The 27,184-nt window shown below is 59.0% G+C and overlaps 5 protein-coding genes across 6 annotated transcripts in view; 3 read left to right on the top strand and 2 right to left on the bottom strand.

Moving 5' to 3' along the window:
* The first annotated feature begins 770 nt into the window (after positions 1 to 770).
* LOC132318387 (lateral signaling target protein 2 homolog) lies at positions 771 to 4,454 on the top strand. The gene is made up of 13 exons (XM_059825585.1): positions 771 to 796; positions 1,546 to 1,686; positions 1,764 to 1,901; positions 2,068 to 2,270; positions 2,354 to 2,443; positions 2,547 to 2,636; positions 2,779 to 2,880; positions 2,973 to 3,215; positions 3,327 to 3,448; positions 3,526 to 3,639; positions 3,815 to 3,913; positions 4,128 to 4,240; positions 4,323 to 4,454. Exons 3-13 carry the CDS (start codon positions 1,794 to 1,796, stop codon positions 4,452 to 4,454), a joined length of 1,416 nt encoding a protein of 471 aa, XP_059681568.1. The 5' UTR covers positions 771 to 796; positions 1,546 to 1,686; positions 1,764 to 1,793.
* A 1,051-nt stretch (positions 4,455 to 5,505) lies between these two features.
* MXD3 (MAX dimerization protein 3) lies at positions 5,506 to 6,513 on the top strand. The gene is made up of 5 exons (XM_059825364.1): positions 5,506 to 5,670; positions 5,739 to 5,782; positions 5,893 to 6,007; positions 6,129 to 6,294; positions 6,370 to 6,513. Exons 1-5 carry the CDS (start codon positions 5,506 to 5,508, stop codon positions 6,477 to 6,479), a joined length of 600 nt encoding a protein of 199 aa, XP_059681347.1. The 3' UTR covers positions 6,480 to 6,513.
* Positions 6,514 to 7,029: 516 nt separating this feature from the next.
* On the bottom strand, positions 7,030 to 9,042 carry PRELID1 (PRELI domain containing 1). 2 transcript variants are annotated; one of them, XM_059825361.1, is made up of 5 exons: positions 8,933 to 9,042; positions 8,289 to 8,514; positions 8,097 to 8,210; positions 7,743 to 7,821; positions 7,030 to 7,299 (listed from the first exon to the last, which is right to left on the bottom strand). In XM_059825361.1, the coding sequence occupies exons 1-5, from the start codon at positions 9,022 to 9,024 to the stop codon at positions 7,163 to 7,165; spliced, it is 648 nt and encodes a 215-aa protein (XP_059681344.1). In that variant the 5' UTR covers positions 9,025 to 9,042; the 3' UTR covers positions 7,030 to 7,162. The 2 variants fall into 2 exon arrangements, with proteins under 2 accessions (XP_059681344.1, XP_059681345.1); XM_059825362.1 differs by having other exon boundaries at positions 7,030 to 7,266.
* A 215-nt stretch (positions 9,043 to 9,257) lies between these two features.
* Positions 9,258 to 12,023, top strand: RAB24 (RAB24, member RAS oncogene family). Its single transcript, XM_059825464.1, has 8 exons — positions 9,258 to 9,374; positions 9,749 to 9,817; positions 9,922 to 10,000; positions 10,146 to 10,213; positions 10,329 to 10,428; positions 10,830 to 10,880; positions 10,988 to 11,050; positions 11,552 to 12,023. The coding sequence occupies exons 1-8, from the start codon at positions 9,258 to 9,260 to the stop codon at positions 11,614 to 11,616; spliced, it is 612 nt and encodes a 203-aa protein (XP_059681447.1). The 3' UTR covers positions 11,617 to 12,023.
* Positions 12,024 to 12,161: 138 nt separating this feature from the next.
* NSD1 (nuclear receptor binding SET domain protein 1) overlaps positions 12,162 to 27,184 on the bottom strand; it is a 65,315-nt gene continuing 50,292 nt past the window's right edge. The window contains exons 21-23 of the mRNA XM_059825377.1: positions 25,221 to 25,425; positions 18,845 to 21,178; positions 12,162 to 13,106 (exon numbers count right to left, since the gene is read on the bottom strand). Coding sequence (XP_059681360.1) covers positions 18,846 to 21,178; positions 25,221 to 25,425 — 2,538 coding nt within the window. The 3' untranslated portion in view covers positions 12,162 to 13,106; position 18,845. The remainder of the gene's footprint in view (positions 13,107 to 18,844; positions 21,179 to 25,220; positions 25,426 to 27,184) is intronic.

The following is a 27,184-nucleotide window of genomic DNA, read 5'->3' as shown; positions in this document are numbered from 1 at the left end:
CCAGGCCTGGTGCGGCGCAGGAGCAGCCACCTCCTGCGGCACGGCCGGGGCGGTTTGCTGTGCCTAGCGCCCCGAGCACCCCCCGGGCCCCCTCCTTGGGCACTTCTGCTCCCACGGAGGGGCTGCTTTGCCCCCCTCCCACTGCAGCACCCTGCTCGGCACCCCACGCCCTGCACAGCCCATGCAGCAGAGAGCAGGCGGGTGCCTCCCCCCGGTGCCCCCCCCCCCAGTCCGGGGATGCTCGAGGCTAGGGGGGCTGCGGGGCCGGATCTCTGGGGTGTCCCTGTCCCCACGAGGTTGGGCCTCGGGGGCTGCGAGGAGGGGGGAACTGGGAGGGAAGAGCCAGGGAACGGGGAGAGGAGGGCCTGGGCACCGGGAGGGGAAAACCGGGAGCCGGGGGGTTGCAGTCGGGAACTGGAGCCAGCAACCGAGACCGCGGCACCGGGAGGGGGAGCCGGGGCAGCCGGCGGGGGCACCCTGCCCGCCCCACGGGGGACCGGCCCTCGCCCGCCCTGCCGCAGGGAACCGGTCCGTCGAGCGGCGGCCGCCCCCCGCCACCCGGCAGCGGGAAAGCTCCGGGTCCCGCCGCGGGCCGGGAGGGGCGGGGAGGCGGCCGGTCCGCCGGGTCGTCCCGGTGCCGGCGCTGGGCGGACACCGCCGCGGTCCGCCCCCGGGCGGTGCCCGGTGCCGGCCCGCCCCGTCGGCGAGCGGCGGGCGCGGGGAGCCGGGCGGCGGCAGAGCTGTGGGGCGCGCCATGCTGCCCGCCGCCGTCCGCCGGTGGCTGCGCCGGCCCAAGGTGAGAGCGGGGTGGGGGGGAGTCGCACCGGGGCCGCCCCCCGCCCCGTCGGGGCTGCCCGGGGGCTCCGCCGGCACCGGGCGCAGGGGGACGGCGGGGCCCCCCCGGGGCGGAGCGGGAGGAGGAAGCGGTGCCCGGCCCCGGGGTTGGAGGTGCGGCGGGGGTGCGGTCAGCAGCGGACAGGACCGGGCAGCTCAGCGCCCGTCCCGGCGCCGCCCGCTCCCGGGGCAAGGAGATCCCTCCCGGCCCCCTCCATCCCTCCGGCCCCGCGGGGGTCTGGGGGAGAGATGGGGCGAGGAACGTCCCTCCGGGCTGCCCGCTCCCCGCCGGGGGCTCCCCGCGGACCTTTCACCTGAGCCGGTGTTTACAGCCGCGCACGCATCCGTGCCCACGCTGCCGGGATGCGGCCGAGCTTGTTCATCCTGCTCTGCCCCTGGGGAAACTGAGGCACGGGTGGGTGGGGACGGCGGCGCTCCCCGGGAGTGCTCGGCCGGGGGCCGCCTGCGTCCCCGCCTGCCCCTGGCACCCGGCACAGCTCAGCCGAGCCACAACCACCGTGGGGGTCCCACGTACCTGCCCGAGTGGGTGTTCATGGACCTGGGGCTGCCCCACGGCCACCGGCAGCAGGGGATCAAACCCCAGTCACCCCCACCCCGCCTGGCTGCAGGCATGGGAGATTTGGGGTCCCCTTGGCCCAGCACCTGGAGCCGCGGGGTGCTCCTGCCATCGCCCCTCTGCTCTCCCCGCAGCGCTCCGACCCCCGCCTGCTCTCCCAGTTCTTCTTTGCCGACGAGAGGGTGACGCAGGTGGTGGCTGAGATCAACGGGCTGGATGCCGAGCTGGACCCGCAGCAGTACCTGGTGCTCCTCAACCAGCTCCACCTCAGCCAGGTATTGGGGCAGCCCAGGCCCCGCTGTGACCCCGGTCCCCCCAGGTGGCCTGTGGGTGACGTCCCTGCCCTCCCCAGGCTCACCTGCTGGCCATCCTGGAGCGGATCATGGAGGAGTGCATCCCCACACAGCGGCACAGCCGTGACTACCTGGTCAAGTTCCCCGAGGAGCTCTTAGTGGACAACCTGGGGAACCACATGCTGTTTGCCGCCGAGGTGAGCCTGGGGGTGCCGTCCCAGGGCGGGCGACGAGGTCCGTCTCCCCCAGGCTGGGGGGCGATGGGTGCCAGCCAGGGTGGTGCACCCCAACGCAGGCTGACCCTGGGTGTAGGGGCTGTGCTGCCCTGGGCACTGGCTCTGATGCCCTCCCTGGTCCCGGCAGTGTCTCCTGGCAGGGACCTTCCTGGAGGTGGAGGAGGCGGATGGGGCGCAGCTGCGGCCCCAGGCCAGGAACCTGCTGTGCAGCCTGGAGCTGGTGCGAACGGTGCTGCGGGAGCAGAGCCTGAGCCAGCCCAGCTGCTACCCAGAGCCTGTCCGGGCTGTGCTCGTCCAGTTCGACCGGCTCTTTGCAGAGTTTGAGCTGAGGTGGGGGCCAGGGTTGGGGTGCTGGAGTGGGGGGGGGGCTGCACCAGGGCCAGAGGAGACTCACGGTCCCCCCGGCTCTCCAGCTACGTGTCCTCGCTGGTGGCAGTGAAGTCTCCCGAGGAGATCTACAGGCAGCAGGAGATCATTGTGCTCTTCTGTGAGACGGTGGAGAGGTGAGGGGCACCGTGTGCCGGGCAGGGGGTGGCAGGTACCCCAGCCCCAGGGACGGGGCAGCATCCCAGGGCTCAGCCCCACTGTAAGGGTGTCCCCCCGCAGAGCCCTGCGCCTGGGCTACCTGACCCAGGAGATGATCGATGGCTATGAACCGCTGCTGATGTTCACCATCCCTCGCCTGGCCATTATCAGGTGGGTGCTGGCCCCTGGGGGGCAGCTGGGTGCTCCCCGCCCCTGTACCAGTCCGTTCCACTCTCTGGAGAGCCAGGGTCCTGGGCAATGGGCTGGGTGGGGAGCAGACTCCTGATACGAGCCGGGCTCTGTCCCCTCGCAGCGGCCTCCTCATCTATCCTGAGGGTCCCCTCAGCCTGGAGCAGAGCCCTGAGCAGATGTCCCGGGTCTTCAGCCCCTTCTACAACCTCCTGAAGAAGATCAGGTATGTGGTGGGGGGTGATGGGCACCCATGGGTAGGTCTGTGGGGCAGCAGTGGGGCCATGACATGGGGCTGACACCGTTCCCTTGCTGCAGGGACCTGCTGCGGGTGCTGTCAGAGGAGGAGCTCTGCGTGCTGGAGAGGAGCCTGTGCACAGCCGAATCAGAGGATCCCTGTGGTCCGGCCACCTCCCCAGCTTGGGGGGCAGTCATGCCCAGAGCGGACCCCCCTGCTCCCTGGGGTCTCCTGGAGGTCCCCCGTGTCACCCCATCGTCCCCCACCTGCATGGCGTGGCTGGGACAACCCGGCGCAGTGGACGACCTGGGCACCAACCGACGGTGGGGTTGCATGGTGGGGAGGGAGCGGGGCTGGTCTGGCAGATCCCTGCCCACCAGGACAGCGACTTTTTGCGCCACTCCTGGGGTAACCGTCACCTTCCCCCTGTGCAGGCCACAGCCCCCCAGGAGCAGCCTGGGACTCGATGCCACCCCAGGTGCCTGCTGCTCAGACCTGCGCTCCCGCTACAGCAGCACCAAGGACATGCTGCACACCCTCTTCGTCTGCATCTCGGGTGAGTGACCCCCTTGCCACACCCCCACCGTCCCCGGGCCCCCCGCAGCACCCTGAACCCCCTCCCTCCCGACGCAGGGGTGGCCGATCAGCTCCAAACCAACTTTGCCAGCGACCTGCGGAGCATCTTGAAAACAGTCTTCAAGATTGTCGCCTCGCAGGCGGAGCCCTTGGAGGAGCTGGGTGCCAGCCGTGAGTAACCTCTGGGGACATGGGACAAGGGGCACAGCTCCCCTCTGCCCTGCCCATCGTCTGTCCCTGGCGAGACAGGGCCACAGCATGGGGATGACGCGGCCACAGTGCGCAGCCCTGCGGGGCTGAGCCCAGCCCTGGTTTGGCTGGACCACTGTAGACCTTGTCCCCACAGAGGAAGAGGACGGTGACCCATGTGTGGCAGATGCTCCTCGCGTGGCCGACTGTCCCCTGTGCTCCAGCCCTGCGGAGGCTGCGGGGCTCCGGAGGGCAGGTAAGGGGCTGCCCGTGGTGCCACAGCTCGGGCAGGGTGCTAGGCTGGGGCTGATCCTGCCCCCATCCTACCTCGGGGGATCCAGCTGCCCAGCGGAGCAGCCACAGGACACCCAGGAGCATGGGTCCAGCCAGGAGGCTGGGGACGTTCCTGGGGCCAGGGTGGTGATGGGGGACAGGGCAGGGGGCTTTTACTGATGCGTTTTGCCCAGCAGGCACCCGCTGCCTGCCCGAATGGGTGCCAGACAGCACGTGCAGCCAGTGCTCCGCCTGCCGCTCGCCCTTCACCCTGCTGCGACGCAGGCACCACTGCCGGAGCTGCGGGAAGGTAGGAGGGGGCTGGGCTGGGGCACGCGGGGTCTCCCAAGGTCCTGGCTCTGCTCAGCCCCGCTCCGGCCTTCTCCTGGCAGATCTTCTGCGCCCGCTGCTCGCCGCACGCCGTGGCGCTGCCGCACTATGGCCACCTGAAACCCGTACGCGTCTGCACGCACTGCTACGTTGCCCACCTCTCGCCTGCGCCCCGGCGTGCCCTGAGCCAGTGAGAGACCCCCACGCCAGATCCGCATCCGTAGGAGGCTGCAGACCAGGGGGGGAAAACGGCCACTCCGGGGCTGCTGGGCGGCTCCGCGGCCCCACAACTGCCCTCGGGGCCGGGTGGGCATGGTGGCGGGACCCTCCACGCATGGCGGTAGGACCCCCCGCACAGCGGCAGCCCGTGCCCCACACGGGCAGGGCCGGGGCAGCGGTGGGCGCAGGACCGCTTCACCGGGTGTGCCGCGGCCGAGCCCTGCTCCCGCTGAGCCGCGTGCTGCTGCGGCGGGCCTGCCGCCCGGCTGGAAATGTGCTTCGTGGTGGTTTTTTTTTTTCCAGGTGAACTTTGGCTGCTGTTGGGCCCGGGGCAGAGTCTCCCCCTCGGGGCCTGGCCTGAGACGGTGCAAACAGCCCTCACATGACGGCGGGTGCCCCGGGGCCGTGCCGTGCCGTGCCCGGAGGCTGGCCCTCGCCCGCGGGGCCCGGCGCTCCCTCTCCCCACCGCCTCCGCCCGATGGATTTTAATAAAGAGATAATCCCGCCTGGCTGGGCCCCGTGGCACGGGGAGCTCTCGGGGGCTGGGGGGGGCGCAGCCGGCCCAGGGACACGCGTGGGTGCGGGAGGGTGTGGGGGGCGAGGGTCTGGGGACAGCGGGCACCCCGAGGGGGCCGGGTGGCAGCGGGGGCGCGTAGACCCACTCTCCGCGCTGGGTGCACGCGCAGGCGCACGCTCCCCGCCCGACTCACGCGGCCGCACCGCGCGTTCCGTGCCCCACGCAGCGCACACGTGTGCCCGCGCGCACACACGCACCGAGGCGCCCCACCCCGGGCGTGCACGGACGCGGGCGCGGCCGCACCACTCGGGGGCGTGGCCGAGCGGCGGCCGGGGGCGTGGCCGAGCGCTAGCGGGGGGGCGTGTCCCGCTCCGTCCCTCCCGCCGATTCAAATTTGAAGCACGCGCTTTCCCGCCTGAATTTGTTTCCCCGCCGCGCCGACGTCAGCGCCGCGGGGCGCCCCACAGCCAATGAGCGCGCGGCTCGCCCCGCCGCGCCCGCCCGCCGCCATGGAGCCGGCGGCCACCAGCATCCAGGTGCTGCTGCAGGCGGCCGAGTTCCTGGAGCGGCGGGAGCGCGGGGCGGCCGGTCCCCGGTACCCGCCGGGCCTGGCCGAGGCCGAGCACGGCTACGCCTCGCTCTGCCCCGCGCGGTCCCGCCGGGCCGTGGGCAGCGTCAGGTGAGCGGCGGGGCTTGGGGGGGCGGGATGGCGGCGGCCGGTAGCACCGGTTCTCATCACCAGGGACTCTCCCGCAGGTCGGTGCACAACGCGCTGGAGAAGCACAGGTACCGGGGGGAAGGGGGGTGGGGGGGGGGAGTAGCGTGGCAGAGGGTGGCCGTGCCTGTGCCCCCCCCGGCGCTGACTGCCGTGTCGTCCCCCCGCCGCCCGGCCACAGGAGAGCCCAGCTCCGGTGCTGCCTGGACCGGCTGAAGCAGCAGGTGCCGGTGGGCGCGGGGCCGGCCCGCCCCACCACGCTGAGCCTCCTGCACCGTGCCCGGCTCCACATCCAGGTGAGGGGGGCAGCCCTCCACCGCTCAGGGCCTTCTGGGCGGGGCCCTGGCCAGAGGGCCCCGAGTGGTGACAGGGCCACCCAGCTCGGGACCCCGCTCACGGCTAACTGGATCCCTGCAGAGGCTGGAGGAGCAGGAGCTGAGAGCACAGAGGGCCAAGGACCGGCTGCGTAACCGGCAGCAGAGCCTGCGGCAGCGGCTGGAACGGTTGCTCTCGCCCGGCAGCGGGGAACGGGCGCGGGCTGACAGCTTGGACTCGTCCCAGCTCTCGGAGCCCTCTGAGGGAGGTGAGTGAAGGGAGAGAGGGTGGGCAGGGAAGGATGAGGCCGCCAGGGCCTGACCCGGCCTCCCCCGGTGCCCAGAGGATGCGGAGATAGAGGTGGATGGTGCGGTGTTCGGCGGGGACCTGCTGCCTGGCTTCGGCACCGGGAGGGACCACAGCTACTCAAGCCCCCGCAGCCCCGCATCCTGACGGCGCTCGCTGCCTTCCCTGCGCTGCCTCCTCCCTGCCTGCCACTGCTGGAAATGCAGCCTCCACCGGCCTCGTCAAGGCTGCCTGGGTAAGGGGCTATGGTGGGGCAAGCACCCGGCTTAGTCCCCTGCTGTCGGGCTGCTGAGTGGCACCGGCCATTGCACTGTGGCACCTGCTGTGCACAGCAATGTACTGCAAGAGGCGCTGGAAGAGGGCCCGGCTGTCACGGGGACACCCTCCCGCTTCCCCCCCCACACCCATGCAGGCTGGGTGGGGGCCGGGGGCTGCCCCCAGCAGACATGGCTGCAGGAGGGCTCTGCTGCCCCTGGAGAGCCAGGAAGGGGAAACGAGTGCATTAAGCAACCTGCCTTCACGCTCCCGCAGCTGCCCCCCTCTCTTGTACATACCCGACACTATTCTAGTAAAGGCACTTGGTGAAACCCCTGCCTGCATCTTGCCTGCAAGCCCAGATGCCCAGCAGCGGACTGGACCCCCAGAGCAGAGGGCAGCGCTGGGCTCTGCTCTAGCCAGACCAGCCCTGGCCAAATCAGAGGTGGGAGTAGATTCTTTAATGATAATTACATCTCAGAAAGGGTCTAACAGCAGCTGATTGTCAGACTTGTACAGTTTCTTTAAAAATATAAAATCTAAGGAGGCTCCTATCTGTTCTGGTGCCCGGCCCCTCACACATACTGCTTCTTCTTGGTGGTTGCCTTGCTCGCCAAGTCCTTGGCTTTCTCCGTAGCAGCCAGAGCTGTCTCCTTGGCTTTTTCAGTCGCTTCCTTGGCTGTCTCCACCAGCGTTTTGGACGGAGCTTCTCCTGTAACATGGACGCTGTTAACCCAGCCCCAGCAGGCCCCTGCCCTGCCCCAGCACACGAGTGCTGGCTGATGCAAGCTAGACCAGCCCCGTCACCTTGGGACGGAGGTGATTTCCCCACACAGGGGGAAGCTGAGCCCGGCACTCCTGACTGGCATGTGTCAGGGCATGTCGTGAAGGGGAACTGCAGGCACGTGACTGCTGCCGTGTTACATCCCCCTCCTGCCTGCGCTCCACCCCTGCCCAGCCCTGTAAGTGCTGCCTGGCTGCTCCGATCAGGAAGAGCCAGCTGTGCCAAGACATGGGGGCAAAGGCAAAGGATGAGGATTTCACAGTCAGATTAGTTCAAGCCACGACCTGCCCATGGACTGGAGTGTTCCCAGTGTGACCTGTAACTCCAAGAGACCCATCCTGGTCAGCCCCAGCCTGCCCTTGGGTGCTCACCTTGCATTCTTGCTAGCACGTATTCAAATCCCTTAGTGCTCTTGGTCACGTTGCTTTTGAACCTGGCCAGACCAAATTCCTGCAAGGGAAGAGTCAGTGAAGGTGCAAGCTCAGCTCCCTAGTCACACACAGCCCCTGGGGCTTTGTCCCAGCTTGATCAGTCCCAAACATCTGGTGGGCTCATGCCCACCAGCAGTGATGGTTCTGAGTGCCCCAAGAGCTCGAGGATGGGGTGAATGAGGGGAAAGGGTGGAAAAACAGCACAGGGAAGGCGTAGAGCAGGGAGGAGCAGCAGCTTTAAGGCCTCTCTAAGGAGGGGTACACAGTGCTGCTCGATCAGTTGGCAATGCTCACCTGGACGGCCCGCGAGACACCAAACAGGCTGGATGAGACCCAGGCTTCCCGCTTGACCTCGGTCCAGTTGCTGTTCTCCGGGTTCACCTGGTACACGCAGCGCTCCTCCACCACCTGCACGAGGCACAACTCTGCTGTGGATGCTGCCTGGTGCCTGCACTCCCAGCTGCACGCCCACCTGTGGGCACCTACCATGAGACGCGCGTGGTTGATGTTCCAGGTGAATGTGGTCATGGTTCGGTTCTTGGGGTCCACGATAGAGTCCTCCAGGATGTAGACGGAGTGGGCGACGTTGGCTGGGAAGAAGCGCTCTGCCCAGCGGGGCATCCGGTTGGTCTTGGTCAGCAGCCGCCGGGAGAGCAGCTTGTGGTCTGCCGTCACCTCCCGGTGCACGATGTCTTCAGTCAGGACATGTTTGCTAAAATGGGGAGGGGGAAGAAAACATCAAGTCCTGCTCACGGCCAACACCCCCCCCCGGAGCTGGGAACCACCAGGTGCTGCAGGGGTGGGAAAGAGGGTTGTGGTATTAAGGGAGAGGGGGAACCAGCAGCCCCCTGGGAACTGCTGGTGTGGGACACCTATCCCAGGAGGCTCTGGTGGGGGGCGAACAGAGGGCCCTGCCCCCGTGGGAGCCCCGGGGAAAGGGATCGGGCGGGGTGGGGGGGGGGCACCATCCCGCGGGGCACTGGGCGGGAGGACACGCAGCCCGGAGGACCCCTTGGAGGGGGGCAGAGGGCCGCGACAGATCCCGGGAGGGGCCTGTTGGGGGGGCAGGGGAGGTCCCCGGGGAAGCCCTGAGGCGGGGCGGGGGGGGGGGGGGGGCAGCCCCGGCGCACCTGTAGGGGTTGGGGTAGCGCTGCCAGAAGGCGGCGAAGACCTGGTCCCAGGGCCCCTTGAGGACGCCCAGGCTGGCGCAGTACTTCCCCATGGGCCGCCGCTGCTCAGGCCCGCGCCGCCGCGCCCGCTCCGGCCCGCGCCTGCTGGGCGGCCGCCATGCGGCCTCCGCCCGCCCCGCCCCGCCGCGCACTTCCGCCTCCCCCCTGCGCACTTCCGCCGCTGGCCCCTGCCCCGCCCCGCCCCGCCGCGCGCTTCCGCCGCGCCGCGCCGGCCCCGCCCCGCCCGGTTGCGGCCCCGCCCCGCGGCGGCGGCGGCGGCGCGAGGATGAGCGGGCGGCGGGTGGACGCCAAGGTGGTGCTGCTGGGGCAGGAGGGCGTGGGCAAGAGCAGCCTGGTGGAGCGCTGCGCCCACCGCCGCTTCCGGCCCGGGCCCTACCAGAACGTGAGTGACCGCACCGGGCACCGGCCCTGCCGTCGGACCGTCCCTCCGCGGCCCCGGGACGGTGTTCCCCGCGTCCCCCTCATGTCCCCGGGGTGGTCCCCTCGCGTGTGTGTCGTGTCCCCCCCCCCGCCCCATCCCCGGGCTGGTGCCCCCCGCACGGGTCGGTCACTGCATTTCCCCGGGATGGTGCCTCCCACGTCCCCGGGTGGGTTCCCTCGTGTCCCTGGGCCGGTGCCCCCCGTGTCCCCGGGCAGAATCCCACCACGTCCCCGGGTGGGTTCCCTCGTGTCCCTGGGCCGGCGCCCCCCGTATCCCCGGGCAGAATCCCACCACGTCCCCGGGCCGGTGCCCAGCTCCTCCTGCTTCTCTTCCAGACGATCGGGGCCGCCTTCGTGGCCAAGGTGATGTCCGTGGGGGACCAGACGGTGACCCTGGGGATCTGGGTAAGTCTGGGAGCGAGTGTTGTGTCAGCACCCCGGTGCCATCCCCGGCCACCCCTCTGGCACCCCGAGACCCCCCCCGCTGAGCGCTTCCCTGTCACCCCCAGGACACGGCTGGCTCGGAGCGCTATGAGGCCATGAGCCGCATCTACTACCGCGGGGCACGGGCCGCCGTCGTCTGCTACGGTAAGGGCACGGCGCTGCGGGAAGAGGAAGGAGCCGGCGGCCGCCAAGGTCCTGGGCTGGGGTGATGCCGGCACTGGTGGGTCGGGTGTTGCGGCTGGGGGTGGGCACGTGAGGGAGGGGGCAGACCCTGACCCCTCTCGCCCAGATCTCACCGACAGCAGCAGTTTCCAGCGAGCCAAGTTCTGGGTGAACGAGCTGCAGAACTGCGAGGAGGTATGGCTATGCTGGGGGGGCCCGGGGGGTTGCGGAGCCTTGCCGGAGGGGAAGGGGAGCCGGTGGTGGTGCCGGGCCCCCAGGTGTGTCCCTTCCACCCCTCTGCCTGCCGCAGGGCTGCCGGATCTACCTGTGCGGCACCAAGAGCGACCTGCTGGAGGAGGACAGGAGGAAGCGGGGGGTCGACTTCCATGATGTGCAGGACTACGCCGACGGTATGGCCGGGCACCACACAGGGTCGGGACACTCGCGGCTGGGCAGTGCTGGCCCTTCCTGGGCTCCCGCAGCACCAAGTGGGTGGGGGGCGAGGGGGGATGGAGCGCAAGAGGCTCTGCTCTTGCCCTGGATCTGCAGCAGATCCCGGTGGCTCCAGGCACCAGGGCTCCCTGTGCGGTGAGGCCCCGGCTCTGCCAGGGACCTCCCTGGGCATGGCATGTCCTGATATGGGCCGGCACGTGGCCAGCTGGGCCGAGGGGACAGGAGCACCGAGCCCTGCCCTGGGCCCCTGCCAGCCCGCTGTCGGCAGCTGTGCCCGAGGGGTGACTGCGGGGGGAGCCGAGCCTGTGGGGACACATCCTGTGCCCGCACCAGGCGCTAACCTGGGCCCTCGTTTCAGAGATCAAGGCAGAACTCTTTGAGACCTCCAGTAAGACGGGCCAGAGTGTGGGTGAGTAGCCCCCCCGCTGCTGGCCATGCCCGTGCCCAAGCAGGGCCAGGGAGGCTCTGCCTGGCAGTGGGGCTGCCCACACCCACCCTGCCCACTCTTCCCCCCAGATGAGCTGTTCCAGAAGGTGGCTGAGGACTACGTCCACTTCACTGCCTTCCAGGAGATGACAGGTGAGCAGGCAGGATCGGTCCCTCGCCAGGCACCCTCTCCCATGCCAGGGGGTGCACGTGGCCCTGGGGATGTGCAGAGGACGAGTGCTGTGGCGTCTGGCAGGGCCCTTGCTTGCCCCCACGCTCCCCGGGACTGCTGCGGCTCCACGCTGGGGGCTGTCCCACAGAGCTTGGGTCCCGTCACAGCGTCCTTGTCCCCACTCAGGCCAGGCTCAGTATGTCCGCCCAACCGGGCTACGGGTGGCCTTTGCAAACGGGCAGCCAGGAGCCCTGCCCAGCTGCGGGACTGGCTCTTAGCTCTGCACCAGGCCTGTCTAGGTGTGCTCAGCCTGGGTATGCCTCCATGGGCCGTGCCATGGCCATGAGTCTTGCCGCTTCTCTGCGGGGGCACCAAACCCCTCCCCAGGGGACCCGCCAGGGTCTGGGACTGGCAGCTTTTGGGCTCCCACATGGCATCATGGTGTGGACATGTCAGCAGCGTGTCACCCTATTCTCTTCCAGAGGAGAAGGGTGTCGACCTGGGCCAAAGGAGCGGTGCCTACTTCTACAGCTGTTGCCACCACTGAGACCTCCTGCCAAAAGGGAACCGCTGCTGCTGGCCGCGCAGCCGGCATGCGCCAGACCCCTCCGGTTTTTTACCTGCTGTGTTTTAGCTGTACAGGCCCGTCCGCAATGTGGCAGCGGCGTGCAGCCCCGCAGACTGCTCTCCTCCTGGTGTGCGGAGCGACAGAGGGCTGCCCTGCGGTGCCGGGAGCCTCCTGTGGTGCCGGGAGCCGCGGGCCGTCACCCCTGGGGACCCTCTCCCTGCCACCCAGCGTTCCAGCTCCACTTGGAGCTGCTTCCCGGAGTCACTGCTGTGGCCCAGCGGCGGCCATTAACTTATTCTCTCGGAGATGCTGCCTGATTCTTTGCAGATTTATTGAAGCGTCTTCTCTCGAGGTGTACAATGTAAATAAAACGCATTGTGGTCTGAGCCGTCCCTCTGCCTGCGCCGCGGCGAGGCTGTCAGGGCTCTCCCATCCCTGCCCCGGGAGTCTGGGCACAGCTAGGCTCCCCCCGTGTCCCCCCGCTCGGCAAGACAAACCACAAGAGGACATCGAGAGTAAAGTTAAACTTTACTTTACAGTAATTTTTCTTCTATATACAAAGAATTACAGTACATGTTCTGGGAGCACCTGGGCAGGGCAACCCTCTTTTCATTATAAGTTTCACATACACAGCCAACAGTCTAAGGGGAGCAAAATGAAAGTAATCAATGGTCCAAGACTCTCCCCTCTCCCTCTTCTAAAAATAATATACATGCTGGAAATATGTAGGTTTCTCTCAGTCGCTCTGGCATCCCTGCTTAGAACCAACAGGTGAGTCCCGGCCAGCACCAAGCACCCATGCGTCCCCCACGCAGTACTTGCCCCAACCACCGCCCGCAGCTCCCGCCTGCCCCCATTTCAGCCGGGCACCCCGACTCCCACTGCGTTTCCCTCTGGCCAAGCCTGTGGGCCAGGACCAGGTGGGCAGCAGACCTCGGTGGGGGAGGAACGCAGCACAGGGCTGCTCACACCAAGGGTTCCGTCCCCCCTCCAAGTAAACCGCCTGCTCATGGCAACTTACGCTGCTACTTGAGCATGGGTGATACCCCGTGTACCCCCTCCCCATCCCCAGGCCGTGAGGAAAGGGGAACAGGCAGCCAGGGCCACCCTCCCTGGGACCCCCAGCCTAGGCGGCAGCCAGGATCGCAACTGAGAGCACGTGGCACCAGAGGGTGGCAGGGGACATTCAAAGCCAGGGGCGGTATACGACGCGTTCAGTGTCTCGCAGGTGAGCAGGCTGACGGGGCGGTGAACACGGCACCATGGTTAAGCAGGGCCAGGAGCGCCACTGTCGAAAGGCTTCTCCTGCCCGTTCCGGTGGCAGCTGCTCCCTGCCTGCCGGTGCCAGCCACTGCGGACACATCTGACCTCCTCCCACCCATGTCGGCCGGGGCCACCCTCAGCTCCAGCCACGCTCCACCTTGAGCCTCCCGGTGCTGCTGCGTTTCCTTTTAACAAGTTCCCAGTGTCTAAAAAAATACACAGAACCCAGTTCCTTGAAGTCAACAACTCGGAAACATCAGGAAAAAACAAAAACTGAAACCAGCTCAGTACCGAACGGACACAAAGAACATGCAGTTAGCGGATGCCTGTCTTGCTTCACGTGGCTCCACTCGCTCCCTACACCCACAGGGCCCACTGGCACGCTGGTTTGAGTCTCAAAACCATCAAATCAAAGGAACCAAGTCATGCCTCGTCCTGTTTTTGTCACATGTGCCGAAGCCCAGCCCCAGCTATCAGGGGACAGGATTCAGCTGGCAAAGAAACCTCCAGCCTGCGGGCTAGGAGCCGTGAGTTCAGCCCTACTGTGCTAAGCTGCCGAACGGTTTACAATAGCACCACAATAGCCCAAGTGCTTCGCCAAGGGCAAACTGATTAAAACTTTACCTTGAAATAGGACATAGCAACACCCATTTCTCAGATTTCCCTAGGAGGTAGATTCAGTGCTGTAGGGACTGTCCATCACTGCCGCTTCTCTAGCCCAAGCTCACGCATGCTGTCCCCCTGCAACGGACTTGGCTTAGATCACTTTTGGAGGACCCAGGGCAGAAAACTTGCCTTTTCCCAGCTCCTGCTAAGCGACGGCACTGACACCCCGCAGGCGAGACTCCTGCTGAAGCCAGGCAAGCAGCAGAGCAGTCCCCAAGCTCCAGCATCCCATCTCCGAGGCCCTGGGAGTCCCAAGCACCCATCAGCCCAGCCGTGCTGCTGCAAGAGACACAGCCTCGGCTGCAAATGCTGCCAACTGCGTTATCACTAACACAGGGGAGTAATTAGTGCGGACAAAGCCTGGGCGATCAAACACTGCAGGAGCCCTCACCGGCCCACCCTGTACTTTCAGAGCAGCTGCACGGTTTGCCACTTTGCTTTAACACTCACTGGCTGGCAAAGGCTGAAAGCCTCATCAGTAATTTAGGGCAAAGCACATTACAAGCAGGTTACAATTACGGTTATTCCAAACACCAAGCAAAATCAGAAGTTAAGGCTGAAATTAAAAATAAATGGAAGGTGTTGAAGGTCTGAGGTTTCTCAAACTCCCCTTGCCCTGTCACAACGCTGGCTGTGGCGTGCAGGCAGGAACAGCACACATCCACAGCATGCTCAGGTTAAACTGCTGCCGAGATGCATCAGGGTTAGGGCTGCTTTTTCCTTCTTTTTCTTCCTTTTTTTCTGTGAAACTGAGCTGAAACTCTTCTAGCATCCTAAATCCACATCATCTCACCTTAATATGTTACTGGTCCTTTAGATTCAACCACCTCTCTCATGTCCTGAATTTTAACAACAGCCACACCTTCAAAGCGAAGCCTATGCCTGTGGTGGGGTTAAACCCTGAATTAAAACGCATGCTCCCACAGTACCACCTGGATACTTTGTGCATTGAAGTGAATCTGGTTCTTGTGTTTTTTTTTTTTTTTTGTTAAATAGGAGAAGTTTTAACTCGAGCACAGCAATAAAGCAAGCTACCATGAGCTAGTTAGTATCTGAAGGTGTGCAGTAGGGGATTATCCCTTACAGTCATCACTTTTCTGCTAGATTCACCAGAGCCCTGGCTAACAGCAGGCACCAGCCCAGTGAGCTGGTGCAGATGGGACAAGCCACACAGGACAGCCACCAGTACCCACTCCCCTCCTGCCCATGCACGTCCTGTGGTGCCTCCTCCTCTGCAACCCTCCTCCCCTGCCCGGGCAGGCAGACCGAGTCCCTGACCACACTGTTACCCCTCATCAGAGCTCCTCCATTGCCAAAGGTCAACCGGGACCCTCCTGCCCGCTGTGGAAATCCACCACTGAAGTGGGTCCCACCACGGGATGGAGGCCACAGACAGTGACCCCAGCCCACTGCTCTGAGCAGGGGCAGCCAGGCCGTCCTGCCTGCAAGGATGTTGACCAGCAAAGCATTTGTATGGGAGCAAATCCTTCATCCCCTTCAGAACTGAGAAGGGGGAGCCATTCCTGCAAGTAGGAATGGGCTCATGAACCTGGGAAGTTCCTGTGAACCTCCCTGGGACAGCAGGGAAAGGGAGACAGCTCTGAGCAGAAATAATTACACCCTTGATTCTGCTTCTACAACTCTCCACAACAGGGAAGCCATAACAAGAGTCACCTCTCACACCCCCCCTTGGATGCAATTACGCCTGACTCAAGACTGTTAGTGACCAGGTGATCGGATCCCTCCAACACAGTAAAAAAGCACTGTGGCATGAGCCACAGCAAAGCTGGCCAAGCTCATCGGCCAGCTCTGGCCCAGCACAAGGGCTTGGGGAAGCCCAGAGCAGAGCTGCAGCAGTCTCTCTCCCACAAGAGCAGTCTGCCATGGGTACGTGTTACCTGCCGCTTTCCTCTACATTAAAAAACCCAAGTGATTCAAAGTGGCTGAATGCTGAAGCCAGAACTGAACTGCAGAAAATGAACCCAACTACTTCAGTACAGACAACTCCCTCTCCTCCTCCAAGGCAGTGCTACCAGTTGCAACCAACGGCCAGAGTCTCCTCAAGTGCTGAAGAAGCCCATCCTTCCTTCGTGAGGGTTGTGTTGCCCAGAACTGTTTCCCATCGCTCACTACCGATGAAAGCAGGCTGGGCAGGGCAGGGCTGCCAGGACCTATCTCCATGCCTGGTCAGGCCTTGTTGAGGTAACCCAGCACAGCCAGCCACTCCTAACAGCACTGCTACTCCCTCTGCAAGCCCCACGTATGTCTGAAAAGCCCTCCTGATCTGACAGAGCATGGCCCAGGGGCCCAACAAGGGCGAGGAGGGAAAAGCAGCTTGCTGGCTTCCTCCTTCAATGACATTTCCAAACACCAACTTTACTGAGCAGCCTCCCAGCTATGCTGAAGTCAACTTTCCAGCATGTAGCTGGAAGGTAGCAAGCCAGAAACCTGGATCCTCATGGAAAAGGCATGAAGGGAGACAAGGAGAGAGGTGAGGTACGGTCAGATGCAAGGAATAAAGGCTGTGCGTTTGAAATGCCATGCAATGGTTCAATCCACGTTCACTGTTCAAAACAAGCTTTTGGGCAAGAGCCTGCTGTGTGAAAGGCTGCTGCTGCCATGAACCTCACCCTACTACGTGAGTACACGATTTATGTTTTCAAACCTGCACTTACGAGAATTCATTGAGAACTTCTCCATTTTACAGATTTAAAAGAGCCTGCACCAAAAATATTCACAGTTTATTTTTCATGAAACAAGTAACTAGTTAACACGTGACAATGCAAAGCGAAGGTCAACAGAGCAGTGCAGATACCTTTCTGGTTACAGCTGTAGCTGGCTGGGCGGCTGGCACGGAGGTAACCCTACTTACACAATCTACGTGACTAAGTTCAGCTCATGGGAAGGCCTATAAATGTAAATTCAAGATTTATTTTCCTTCTCACACATGATAAATACTTAATATACTGAACCTCATTACCATTTTTTAAAATTTTGTTTAAAAAAAGTGAATGAATGCCCTTAGATTATCTTCTCTCTCAATGGCTCTGAGGAGTTGTCCTGATTCCCTTTGTGCAGGAGTCACGCAGAAACACAAGCTGCTTGCATTTCCCCAGTTTCAGCAGCAAGCAGGAACTGACCTGCCAGTCTTCCCGGAAAAAAACCAACATTAAACAGTAAGTTTCCATAAGCAATAAAGCTTTTCGAAGTTGCTAGCTATTCTACAAAGGATCTGAAATGATTCGGACTAAAGAAGAGATGCACCATAGGACTGGTAATGTCCCCTCGTGCCCAGCACACCCGGCCTTTACAGCAGGACGTTGTCTTGGGGTACGTACATCAGGAAAGGAGAACGTATCAGGATTTATCTTGGTGCAAGTGTCTGCCTCCCTTCATAGAAAACCGCAAAGCTCACGACCATCTGCTCTAGGAGCAGCAGGCGCTGCTGGGTGAGCCAGGTGGGAACAAAGACCTGCTCCCACGTCAGAGGGAGAGGGTCAGCCTGGAGCTGAATGCTCCCTTTCCAGGGATGGACCTGCGGATCTACCTAGAAGGAGAAGGATACACTGGAGCTGCGCAAGGGTCTGGTGGCGGGCACGGAGATCCGAGGCTGCCGCACCCGGATTGGCAGAGCTCAGGCAAACCACAGAGGTAATGTGTTGTGAGAGTGGGAGAGTGTGCTGGTCAGCAGCGCTTCCTTGGCAGGATACCGACCCCATCCAGCCCGGGCAGTGCCATCCAGGGAGGCCCATTCTCCTCCTGCCTGCAAGGGGTGGTGGTGGTCACAAGACACCATTCTGCAGGTCTCTAGGAATCTACCGCTTGCCCAGGGAGTCCCATGGCCAAGCAAACTTCTGCCTCAGCGCTTGAGTAAATGGCTTTCAGCAGGCCTAGCCTGGACACCAGCCTGACGACCACCAGGTACTAAACATCTCCTTAACTGGAAAAGGGAGAAGAGGAAAAAAGAAAGCCAGCCAGCTGCTGGAGCCCACTGTGTTCCAGTGCGAGAACTACTATTCAGTTGGAAGGACACACACGCGCACGCACACACACGCACACCAACACAGTCCAGTTAATTCAAGTCTCCTTTGGTTGTAGAAGAGTTAAGCCAGAAGCTACCCGAGGGGAAGGCGTTGAGATGGGTCCCGATACAGCTACGGCACCCTTGCCTCCGCGCTGCGCAGTGAAGAGTACAGGCTCCACTTGCAGCTTGGCAGTGCGTCCCGCTGCTGGGAAGACAAGGTGTGATGCGAACACATCTTGAACACGTCTGAGCCAAGGGGAGAAAAGACTGCTCAGTCTGCTGGCTCATGGTGACGACAGAAGTCAAGAGACTCGATGGAAATTTGAAAGGGAGCACCACCACCCTGCCAGGGCGGTACTCAGCACCTTGGGGAAATCCACTCTGCCCTACTCTGCTATTGCTGCTTTATAGGTCACAATGTTTTCAAGTGCAGGAAACACTCTGCACGTCCTGTGCTAAAGGATTAAGACACAAGAACGAAAAAACTGCCAGATGGCTTCTTCCAAGATCTCTCTTTTCCCTGACCTCCTTCAGATTCCCCATTTCTCGGGCCTGGCCAGCCGCAGCTTTGTAATAAAGGAGCCTGAACGGGTATTGCCTATTGCTGGAGAAAACTGCACTGAGTGAGTGCAGCAGGCTCCTCTCCCAGCTCAGTTGGAGACGATACCTGTCCTTCAGTGAACCACACACACAGCATGTCCCAGCAAACGTATGGACAAACCTCACAAAGCAACACCCTGCAGGGACAGAGACCTGGGCAGACGACAGATAAACCCCTTCCTTCCCTGCTTCCACAGAGTCTGGCAAGGGCATACACATGACTGCTCACCGCCTGATCCCCGAAACATCTCCAGTACCACTGCAGCCTGACTGATCTGCTTCCTCTAAATACAGTAACAAGAGCGAGGCCCCTAGCTGTACCTGGGACCCTGCCTACGAGTCAGACTTGGAGCTCAAACACACTGGATCAGTAACGTGACCATCTCAATGGAATTGGAGATTTTTACCCAGAGTGGACTCTTTATTTCAGCTTTGCCATTTGTAAAAGGAAGAGGAAAAGGTCACGGATGCTCTCTCCCTTCGGCTGGGCCACACTCAGACTTAAGTGAATGTCCTTGCTCATGTCACGAGAGAATATGGATGGGATGTGCATGGGTTAGGGGCTGGGCTCAGGGAAGTGAATAAAAAAAACAAAACAAAGATCCCCCTCCCTAAACATTAAAAGACTGAAACCTGCCTCCCATATTCACCAACCTCACTTTGGCTCTGAGTCGGCCAACTCACGACAGACAGAATCCTGGTTACGGGCTAGCGCTGTGTTTTGTTCAGGCAAAGGGTTCTGCCCCCGAGGAGTCTGTGCTTTTCCACTCAGCCAAGAAATCTGGTCAATTGTCTGAATGTTTGTGACAAGCCACTGCATCTGCTCTGGGGGCACCGGCGCTTCCCTGGCTGGCCGAGGGGTCTGCTCAAACGCACGCAATCTCTCTGATGTCCAAGGGGTTTGATCTGCGGGGGCTGAGGCCACTTCCCAGCTGGGTTGAAGGGTTGGCTCTGGTAGTTTCTCTGCTGTCCGGGGAGGCTGCTCTGCAGGTGTCAAGGCTTTTGCAGTGGGCCAGTGGGTTTGCTCATGCGTCTGTAGTTTCTCCGTAGGCCAAGGTACCTGTCCGACATGTGTCACCGCCTTCCCAGCAGACCATGAGATTGGCTCACCCACTAACATGGTCCTCTCTTTCTGCTGGGGACTCAGCTCCATGGCCGGGGCTCCTCTCTCCTTTGGCTGTGCGTTCTGGTCGACGGGCCGCAGTGCCTTCTCCGACAGTAACAGCCTTGGAGCCGACGCAGCCGGAGGCTTGTCCAAGGCTTGAGGCCGAGGAGCCACAGCAGCAGCCAGCTTGTCCGATGCCTGAGGCCATGGGGCTGTAAGAGTGAGAGGCCTTTCCAAGAGCTGAGGCCGAGCCACCCCCGAGCTGAAAGCTTTCTCCGGAGGCAGGACCCGCAATGCCCCAGAGTCAGAAGCCTTTTCCAGAGGCAGGGGCCGCAGCACCCCGGGGGTGAGCGCCTTCTGTGTGAGTGGGATCCGCAGGGCCCCCGAGCTGAGAGCCTTCTCCATGGGCAGGATGTGCGGTGACCGAGAGCCAGGGGCCTTCTCCAGAGGCAGAGGCCGCGGTGCCCCTAAGCTGGGAGCCTTATCTGTGGGCAGGATCCGTGGCATACCCAAGGCAGGAGCCCTCTCCGGAGGCAGGGGAAGGGATGCCCCAGAGCTGGGAGCCTTCTCCACGGCTGGGACCCGCACTGCCCCGGAGAAGGAAGCCTTCTCTGGAGGCGGGGGCCGTGGCACAGCTGATCCAGGAACCTTCTCCATGGGCAGGATTCGTGAGACTGGGGAGCCAGGGACTTTTTCAATGGGCAGAGGCCACAGCACCCCAGGACCAGGAGCCATCTCCGATGCTGGGACCTGCGGCACCACAGAGCTGGGAGCCTTTTCCACAGACTGAGGCTGCGGACTCTGGGCAGAAGCTTCGTCCAGCGGCTGAAGCTGATCAGCCGCAGGAGGCTCATCCACCAGTTGGGACTGCAGGGTCCCCGCCGTAGTGACAAGTCTGTCTGACAGTTGAGGATGCAGGCATTTCGTTGGGAACTCATCCAGCAGCTCAGGCTGCTGGGTCCTGGTTTCAATGAGAGACTTGTCTGATAACCCCAAAACCTTGGGGGTGGCAGGAGACTTGTCTGACAGCTGGAGCTGCAGGGCATCAGCGGTAACAAGCGACTCGTCCGATGACTGTGGAGTTCCCGGAGGAGATTTGCTTGGCAGATGAGGCTGTGTGGCATCACTGGAGGACTCGTCCAGTGGCCACAGCACCGCATTGGTGGGAGGTTTGTCGGGCTGCTGAGGCCTCAGCGCTACGATGATGGGTTGCTTCTCTGACTGCAGCCTTAGGGACAGGGCAGCCTGGGGCCTGTCCGATGGCTGCAGGCGGAGCGACAGGGTGGTGGGAGGTTTGTCCGATGGCTGCAGCCGGAGTGAGAGGGTGGTGGGGGGTTTGTTGGATGGCTTCAGCCTCAGTGACAAGGTGGTGGGGGGTTTATTTGATGGTGGCAGTCTCAGCGCCAGGGTAGCGGGTGGTTTGTCTGGTGGAGGCAGCCTGAGGGCCAGGGTGGTGGGGGGCTTGTTTGATGGCTGCAACCTCAGGGCTAGGGTGGTGGGGGGCTTGTCTGACGGCGGCAGCCTCAGCGCTAGGGTAGCAGGGGGCTTTTCTGGTGACTGCAGTCTGAGGGCCACAGACTGAGGTAGGCTGTCCAGAGGCTGAACGCTCAGGTCTGTGTCTGCAGGTGGCTGCTCTGGTGGCTGGGTGTCCTCGCTGCTAGCCAGGGCTCCTATGGGAGGCACATACTCACGAATTTCTCCCGGCTCTAGAGGGTTAGGCCCGCAGGGATCATGCTCTGTGCAGCATAAACGTCCATCCAGCTTGGAGATGAAGAGCATGCCTTCCCGGTGCTGCTTGCAGAAGGACCTGGGGCACATCTCGCAGAAGGAAGCTGCTTCCTTACCACACATATCACACTGATGCCACGGGCACTCCCATTTTCCTGCAGCACAGACACAGAAGACAAGACATACCTTAGGAGTGGTACAAGGGGAAGAGACAAGGCCTGCTGCAAAGGGAGTTCAAGAAAGAGGGGGAACACCCCTGTAATACTCCCATACAATTCTACACGTCCTCTCAGTTTCTGCCACAGCTCCCAGGCTCAATGAGCAATTAACGGGAACCTGCATGCTCAGAAGCAACAAGGGCAATGATAATCATGACAAACACAAGCCATGTCACATCAGACCAAAAGCCGGTCTGGCTCCAGCACAACACTAACCAACACAGGCACCTAGAGAAGAGCAGCCACCCCCATCTTGCACATCTTTGTGGCTCTGATTTCCACAGTGGTATCTGTGTATAATACACCCAATGGACTTTTTAAGTAGATGCATCAGGTTCATCTAAGTCCTTGTTAATTCTGGGCGAACAACCTCCCTTCCTGTTTATCAGAAAGAAGAAGTGAGAGGGCAGTGATCACAAGGGATTAAGTTTCTATTGTCTCTGTACCCAAAGGCATCTTCCTTAATCTCTGTGTATGGCCATGATAAAAATACTGCTTAGCACAAAGCCAAACCCATGTCCACCCTGAATCTATTCACCATCAGTATTAACACCATCACAGAGGAAAAAACCAACATTACTCTTCAGAGATTGTTGCTTTTTTCACTTGTAGATGACCTCACTGGTTCAGCTCCCTGCTCCCCAGCCAAGGCTGCCGCCATCTCTACCAAACAGTTCTCACCAGTTCATGGACACAAGGAACAGTGAGACCATCTGCACCCAGGATACACAATGCTGAGTTCCTGACCTCTCACCACAGGACCAGCATGGTTGCCTTTCCAAATACGCCTCCTGCCTCCATGCTCCTCCGACACCCCACAGGGCCATGGTCCCCCCTAGCTCCCTGCCTTGCTGTGAAGAGCAGTTCCCTGCAGAGCAGCCCTTGCAGAGGCCAGCCTGTGCTGCGAGCACAAGCAATGACGGAGGGCAGCCACGGACACCAGCCGGGCCAGCGCAGTTCCCAGCCTCCCTGAACCAAGCCCACCCATCTGCGGCTTTGGCTACCAGCTCTTTTCCAGGGAGGCTGGAAGAGAGCGTGACTGCAGCACACCACTGAGCAGCTGTGAACACTTCTCCATGCACTTGTGCAACATCAGCTTTCCACTCCTCTCTCTCACACTGCTTTTCCCCTGGGGTTGCAGACAACATGTAGCATGTTTTCCCCTCTTTTGAAGCCAGACCAAGGCTTCTGTTCCGGTCTCAAAATATGTACACCACTTTCCTGCTTCTTCTCCAATTTTTCAGCATCATTTTCAGAGCGGGGATGTTTAACACTACATGTGGTTTTCCTCCTTCCAGGCTCGTGGTGCTGCAGCACAGGCTGTTGCTGCTCCCCCTGCACCATCAGCAACCCAGAGAGCCACACTCACCACACACTTTGGCCACCAGAAAGACTCTGGGACTATTATTATAAGAGGTCATTTGTAAAGATGGAAAAATAAAAGTAAGTCAAAACTTGTCAGTATGTTGCAGGAAGGATAAATCCTATCAAACCACTCTAATGGTCTTTGACAGGATAAAAGGCCTAATGAATAAGCAGCCTCTCCAGAGACAGCCCGGAGCAGAGGAGCTCTCGGAAGCAAGATCACACAATTAGTAACACACAAACAAGCAGGAAATTCCAATTACTTAACAGCAACGCCCATGGCAGAAGGAACATTTGAAGTAAAAAGTGCTGAACATTTCATGTCCTCTAAGATACTCTAAGGAGCAGGCTACGAAAATAACAACCTACATGTAAAAATGGTAAAATGGCTACAACTAGCTGAAAAACATTCTCAGAAAACTGCTATTAATGGTCTTCTGGCAAACGGAGGGGACATTTCCAATGACGTCCTTCAGAGGTCTATTTTAGTCTATATTTTAATTTAAATTTATAGAAGCAGAACAGCAAATACTCTTACAGAAATGGGTAGATAACAAGGCTGTGAGGAACTGCAAAAATCTGGTTAGACAGGCTCAAAATTTAAACTGGACAGATGCTCTTGCACCAACAAGGTGCAATTAAATAAAGACCAGTGCAAAGCAGGACTGTAGCAGGAAGAAATAAAATAAATATGTGAAAAGGATCAACACAAGAGGACTCAAGGATTATAGGGCAAATCACAAACATCACAAATAAAAAAGTTATTTTTGAAAAACAAGTAAAATCTCATTTCCTGAGATACTGTATGTAGAACACAAAATAGAATTATTCTGTTCTGTCAGTGTTAGCAAGGCCTCACAGCTGCAATACTGTTAAAATACTTGTTACCACAGTTTAAAAAACGTGTAGGCAGGTGGGACACAGTCCAGAGCAGACCAAGAACAGTAATTTTAGAAAATAAGAGCTGCAAGGAGAGGCTGTGTTTGTTTAAGCCAGAAAAGGACTAAGGAGATAACAGTCTCCCAGAGTGTAAAAAAAACCGGGTATCGGAGAGATGGCAATCCTTTGTTTTTTCAAGTCAGGCTGTTAGGAAAAACTTTTCAAATGGAAAGCAGGGGAACAGGCTAATCGCTGGGATTCTCCTTTATTGGAGACTTTAAAGCATGGGGAAACCTGCTAGGATGTTACAGCACCCTCTCTTAGCACACAAAAATAAATAGAGGTGATATTCAGGACTCCCTCACCCTGAATGATGATGTCTCCATAGGAATGACCTGCGCTCCCGTTGGCTTTCACACTGCTCTGTTACAGCGTTTGTTCAGTAAGCAATCCACGCTCTTCTGTATAATGCCCTATTCTCCCCCAAACTTAACATACACAACACACGTAACTTCTGTAATCTACAAAATATGCTATTAGCCTGTCTACACCTTCTGCCAAATCACAGCTAGAGCTGCTGAACGCCCAGGTTCTGGCTCCCCGTGGAGCGCCAACAGAAACACTCTGTTGCAGTGACTCTCCTGGCAATTACTTTCAGAGACCGCTTGGTTCCATGCTTCTTAGCCTGCCTCTGATATGTTCAGAAAATACTGTACAGAGCTGCATAGAGAATTTCTAATTATGACAATGCTTACAGTATTACATCAAGATATTTACAGCCCCCTAAACAAATTACCTCAATGCAGTTGCTTTTATTACCCTAATTTATTAACTTAGCAAACCCCCCCCCAATTAGGTTTGATGAGTTATTCTACCTAAAAACTTGTCATCTAGTATTGTTTATATTCTTACCATTTAATTCTTTAGACACCTGATCCTGTATCAGCTTTTCCATCCTCCTGGCCTGGCAGACATTGGGTTAACTGACCTACCAGGACTCAGGTTAGACTTTTTCCCTTTCTGATCCTTGGTTAAACCTAAACACTCATTAAAGATCCCAGGAACTCATTTAGTAACAACAGAGGAAACACTCCCCTCAACGAGCCCCTTAAAGACTTTTAAATGCAACTTAAATATTTTCCTCTAATAGATGTTACTTTACACCCCCTGAGCTACTAACGAACTAGAAACTGTTTTCTCTCTCATACAGGAAGCCTATTTCTTTTTCTGCACTCAACTAGAAGTACTTTTTGAGTATTTTTTTCTTTTTATTTCAAATTTCTGCCCTCATTTCAACACAAACTAGGATATGCTTTGATACCATTCTCTTCCTTAACTACGAACTCATGGCTATTAGGACATCTCACACATTTTTCTCTTAACTCCTATCAATTCACTCAATTGTCTTCAAGTTTGGGAAAACGGCCAGTCTGAGAAACCAATATCTCAGCTATTGTTGGGACTGTCCTCTGCCAGGCCCCAAGGATGAGGTTAGCTCCCAATCACCATTTCTTAGGCAAGGACCAGCTCCCCCTTCAGCAATCAATTAATCTTTTTGCAGTCACAGTGGGGTGCAAAACAGGGTTGTGTCATGTGGGTCACAGTCTGTTCAAGTGACAAAGATTTCTCTAAATTTTAAGATGCTGTGAAGCGAGTGCAATGTGGTGAGCAGGGCCTGGGACACTTGGAGCCAACACCGTGACCCAAGCAGAGCCCAGCCATGCGGAGCACTGACCTGCAGGTCTTTTGGTTAAGTTGAGACAGTCCGCGTGGTACACCTTAGGGCAGCCTGGCTTCTTACAAGAAACTAGCTGCCCTCCGTCCCCACAGCTGAAACACTCATCCTCTCGCTCCTTCATCACCTCCGCCTGTGACCTGCGCTTCATCTGCGGCCGTCTCTTTAGCTTCTTGGACTTTTCCTCGGTGAGGCTGGGTTGGCTCTGCAGGTGAGACAACGTCAGTTAATGCAGGTCTCTGCCCCTTCCATCTGTTCCCTTCCTGTTATAGTGGAGATAACTGCAAACCCCGCAAATAAAAATCCCACTGCCAGCCATACCTGAAATGTATGTAGCATCTCTACAATGCTTCTGAATATTTGGTAACCAATTTAGTACAGCAAATAGTTGTCTCTTTTTTTTTTTTTCTGAAAGAGCCTGGGAGCCCTGTACCAAAGCCTGGTTAAACATGTGATATATACAATTAGCAACAGCAGAACGAGAAGCCAGGGGCTGCCTGGTGTCACTGAGCTTGTGCCAGCTCTCACAGACTCTTCAGGTCCTCAGTCGAAGCAGTCGGGTCTCCTTGCACCCGGGACTCTCACAAGTAGTCTCTCCCAGGCCTTCCTGCACTTTTTGATGCTCCTCACCCCTCTCCATTTTCAGTCTGAATTTATTTGTGATTGGTTTAGACCTATTTGTTCTTGCGTCAATGTTGCTCTTGTTTTGCAGTTTTTCTCTCTACCTGAAGTAACCACTGGGATACGCTTTCCTTTTCACAAATGAAACACTTTCACAGTCTTCACCTCCAACCTTCCTAATGGCTTTTCTCTGTCTCTATTATTTCTTCCCAACACAAGTTACAGAATTACACACACTACTTCATATGATGCCTCACAGACAGTGTACAATGACATCAACACTTCTGCAAGAAAATGGGAAATCCCTCCCATAGCATTGCCTGCATTTGCCTTTTTCACAGCTGCGTCACCACAGCAGCTCACTCCTGCGGCAGCTGAACTGCACACAGCTCCTTCTTCACCATGACTGCTCATCGATGACTTTCTCGTTGCAGATTTGCTTCTGCTATTACCCTCCAGATGTGCACTCTGGTGTACTGAATGACTGAACTCCAGCCCCTTCCCAGTTATACTCGGTTATTCCTTTGCAGTTGCCCATCTCTTCTTCTCCCGCATGGATGACACCTGACATCTCTGTGTCATCAGTACAGTTAAATTACCACGCTTCCAACAGCTGTGTTACAGGCAGTAAGGAAATGACCACAACTGGTCTTAAGACTGGCATCTAAATGGCTAAAGTACTCTCTTCTCTGGCCTAAGGCTTCCTCCAGTGCTGCCTCCCTGCCTTCAAGCTAGGTCCTCAGACCACTCCTAACCTCCAGCACAGATCCTCCCCAGGCTAAGCCTCCCATTGTACCAAACACTCAACTCCACAAAAATGATGCTTCCAGTCCCCAGTCAGTGACCTTATCAAAGTACTATCAGTTTAGTTTATCTAAACAGACATGAGCTAGATTATATGCCATTTCCCACATATCTGCGTGTCCAAATATGCGTTCTCCATGCAGAACATCTCTGTGTGCTGAGACGATGCCTACGAGGTGATTTTTGCATCCTTTATTCTGCATAAAAATTGGGCACTATTTTCATCACTCTCCTATCAAGATTAAAAACAAAACCACCAAAGCATTTAAAAACCTTTGTCTCCAGACCTACACTCTCAGAATTCGGCAGTGATGGTTATCCAGCTGTCCTGCCACCAGGGAGTTACATTTCTTGATCGTTTCCTTCCCCTTCACATGTGGATATTTCTGTTTTCATACAATCGTTCCCATTGACAATGGGGACAAGTCAGGACATTCTTATCATTGAAAATGCAGGCAGTGAAATCACTCACCTAAACTATTCCACCTATTCTCAGCACCTAGTACCTCGGCCATCTAATTACAAAGAGAACAAAAAAA

This window comes from Gavia stellata, chromosome 16, assembly GCF_030936135.1.
Source record: "Gavia stellata isolate bGavSte3 chromosome 16, bGavSte3.hap2, whole genome shotgun sequence".
Lineage (NCBI taxonomy): Eukaryota > Metazoa > Chordata > Aves > Gaviiformes > Gaviidae > Gavia > Gavia stellata.
The sequence above is the reverse complement of the archived record's forward strand: the minus strand, read 5'-3'. Positions and strand labels throughout refer to the sequence as shown.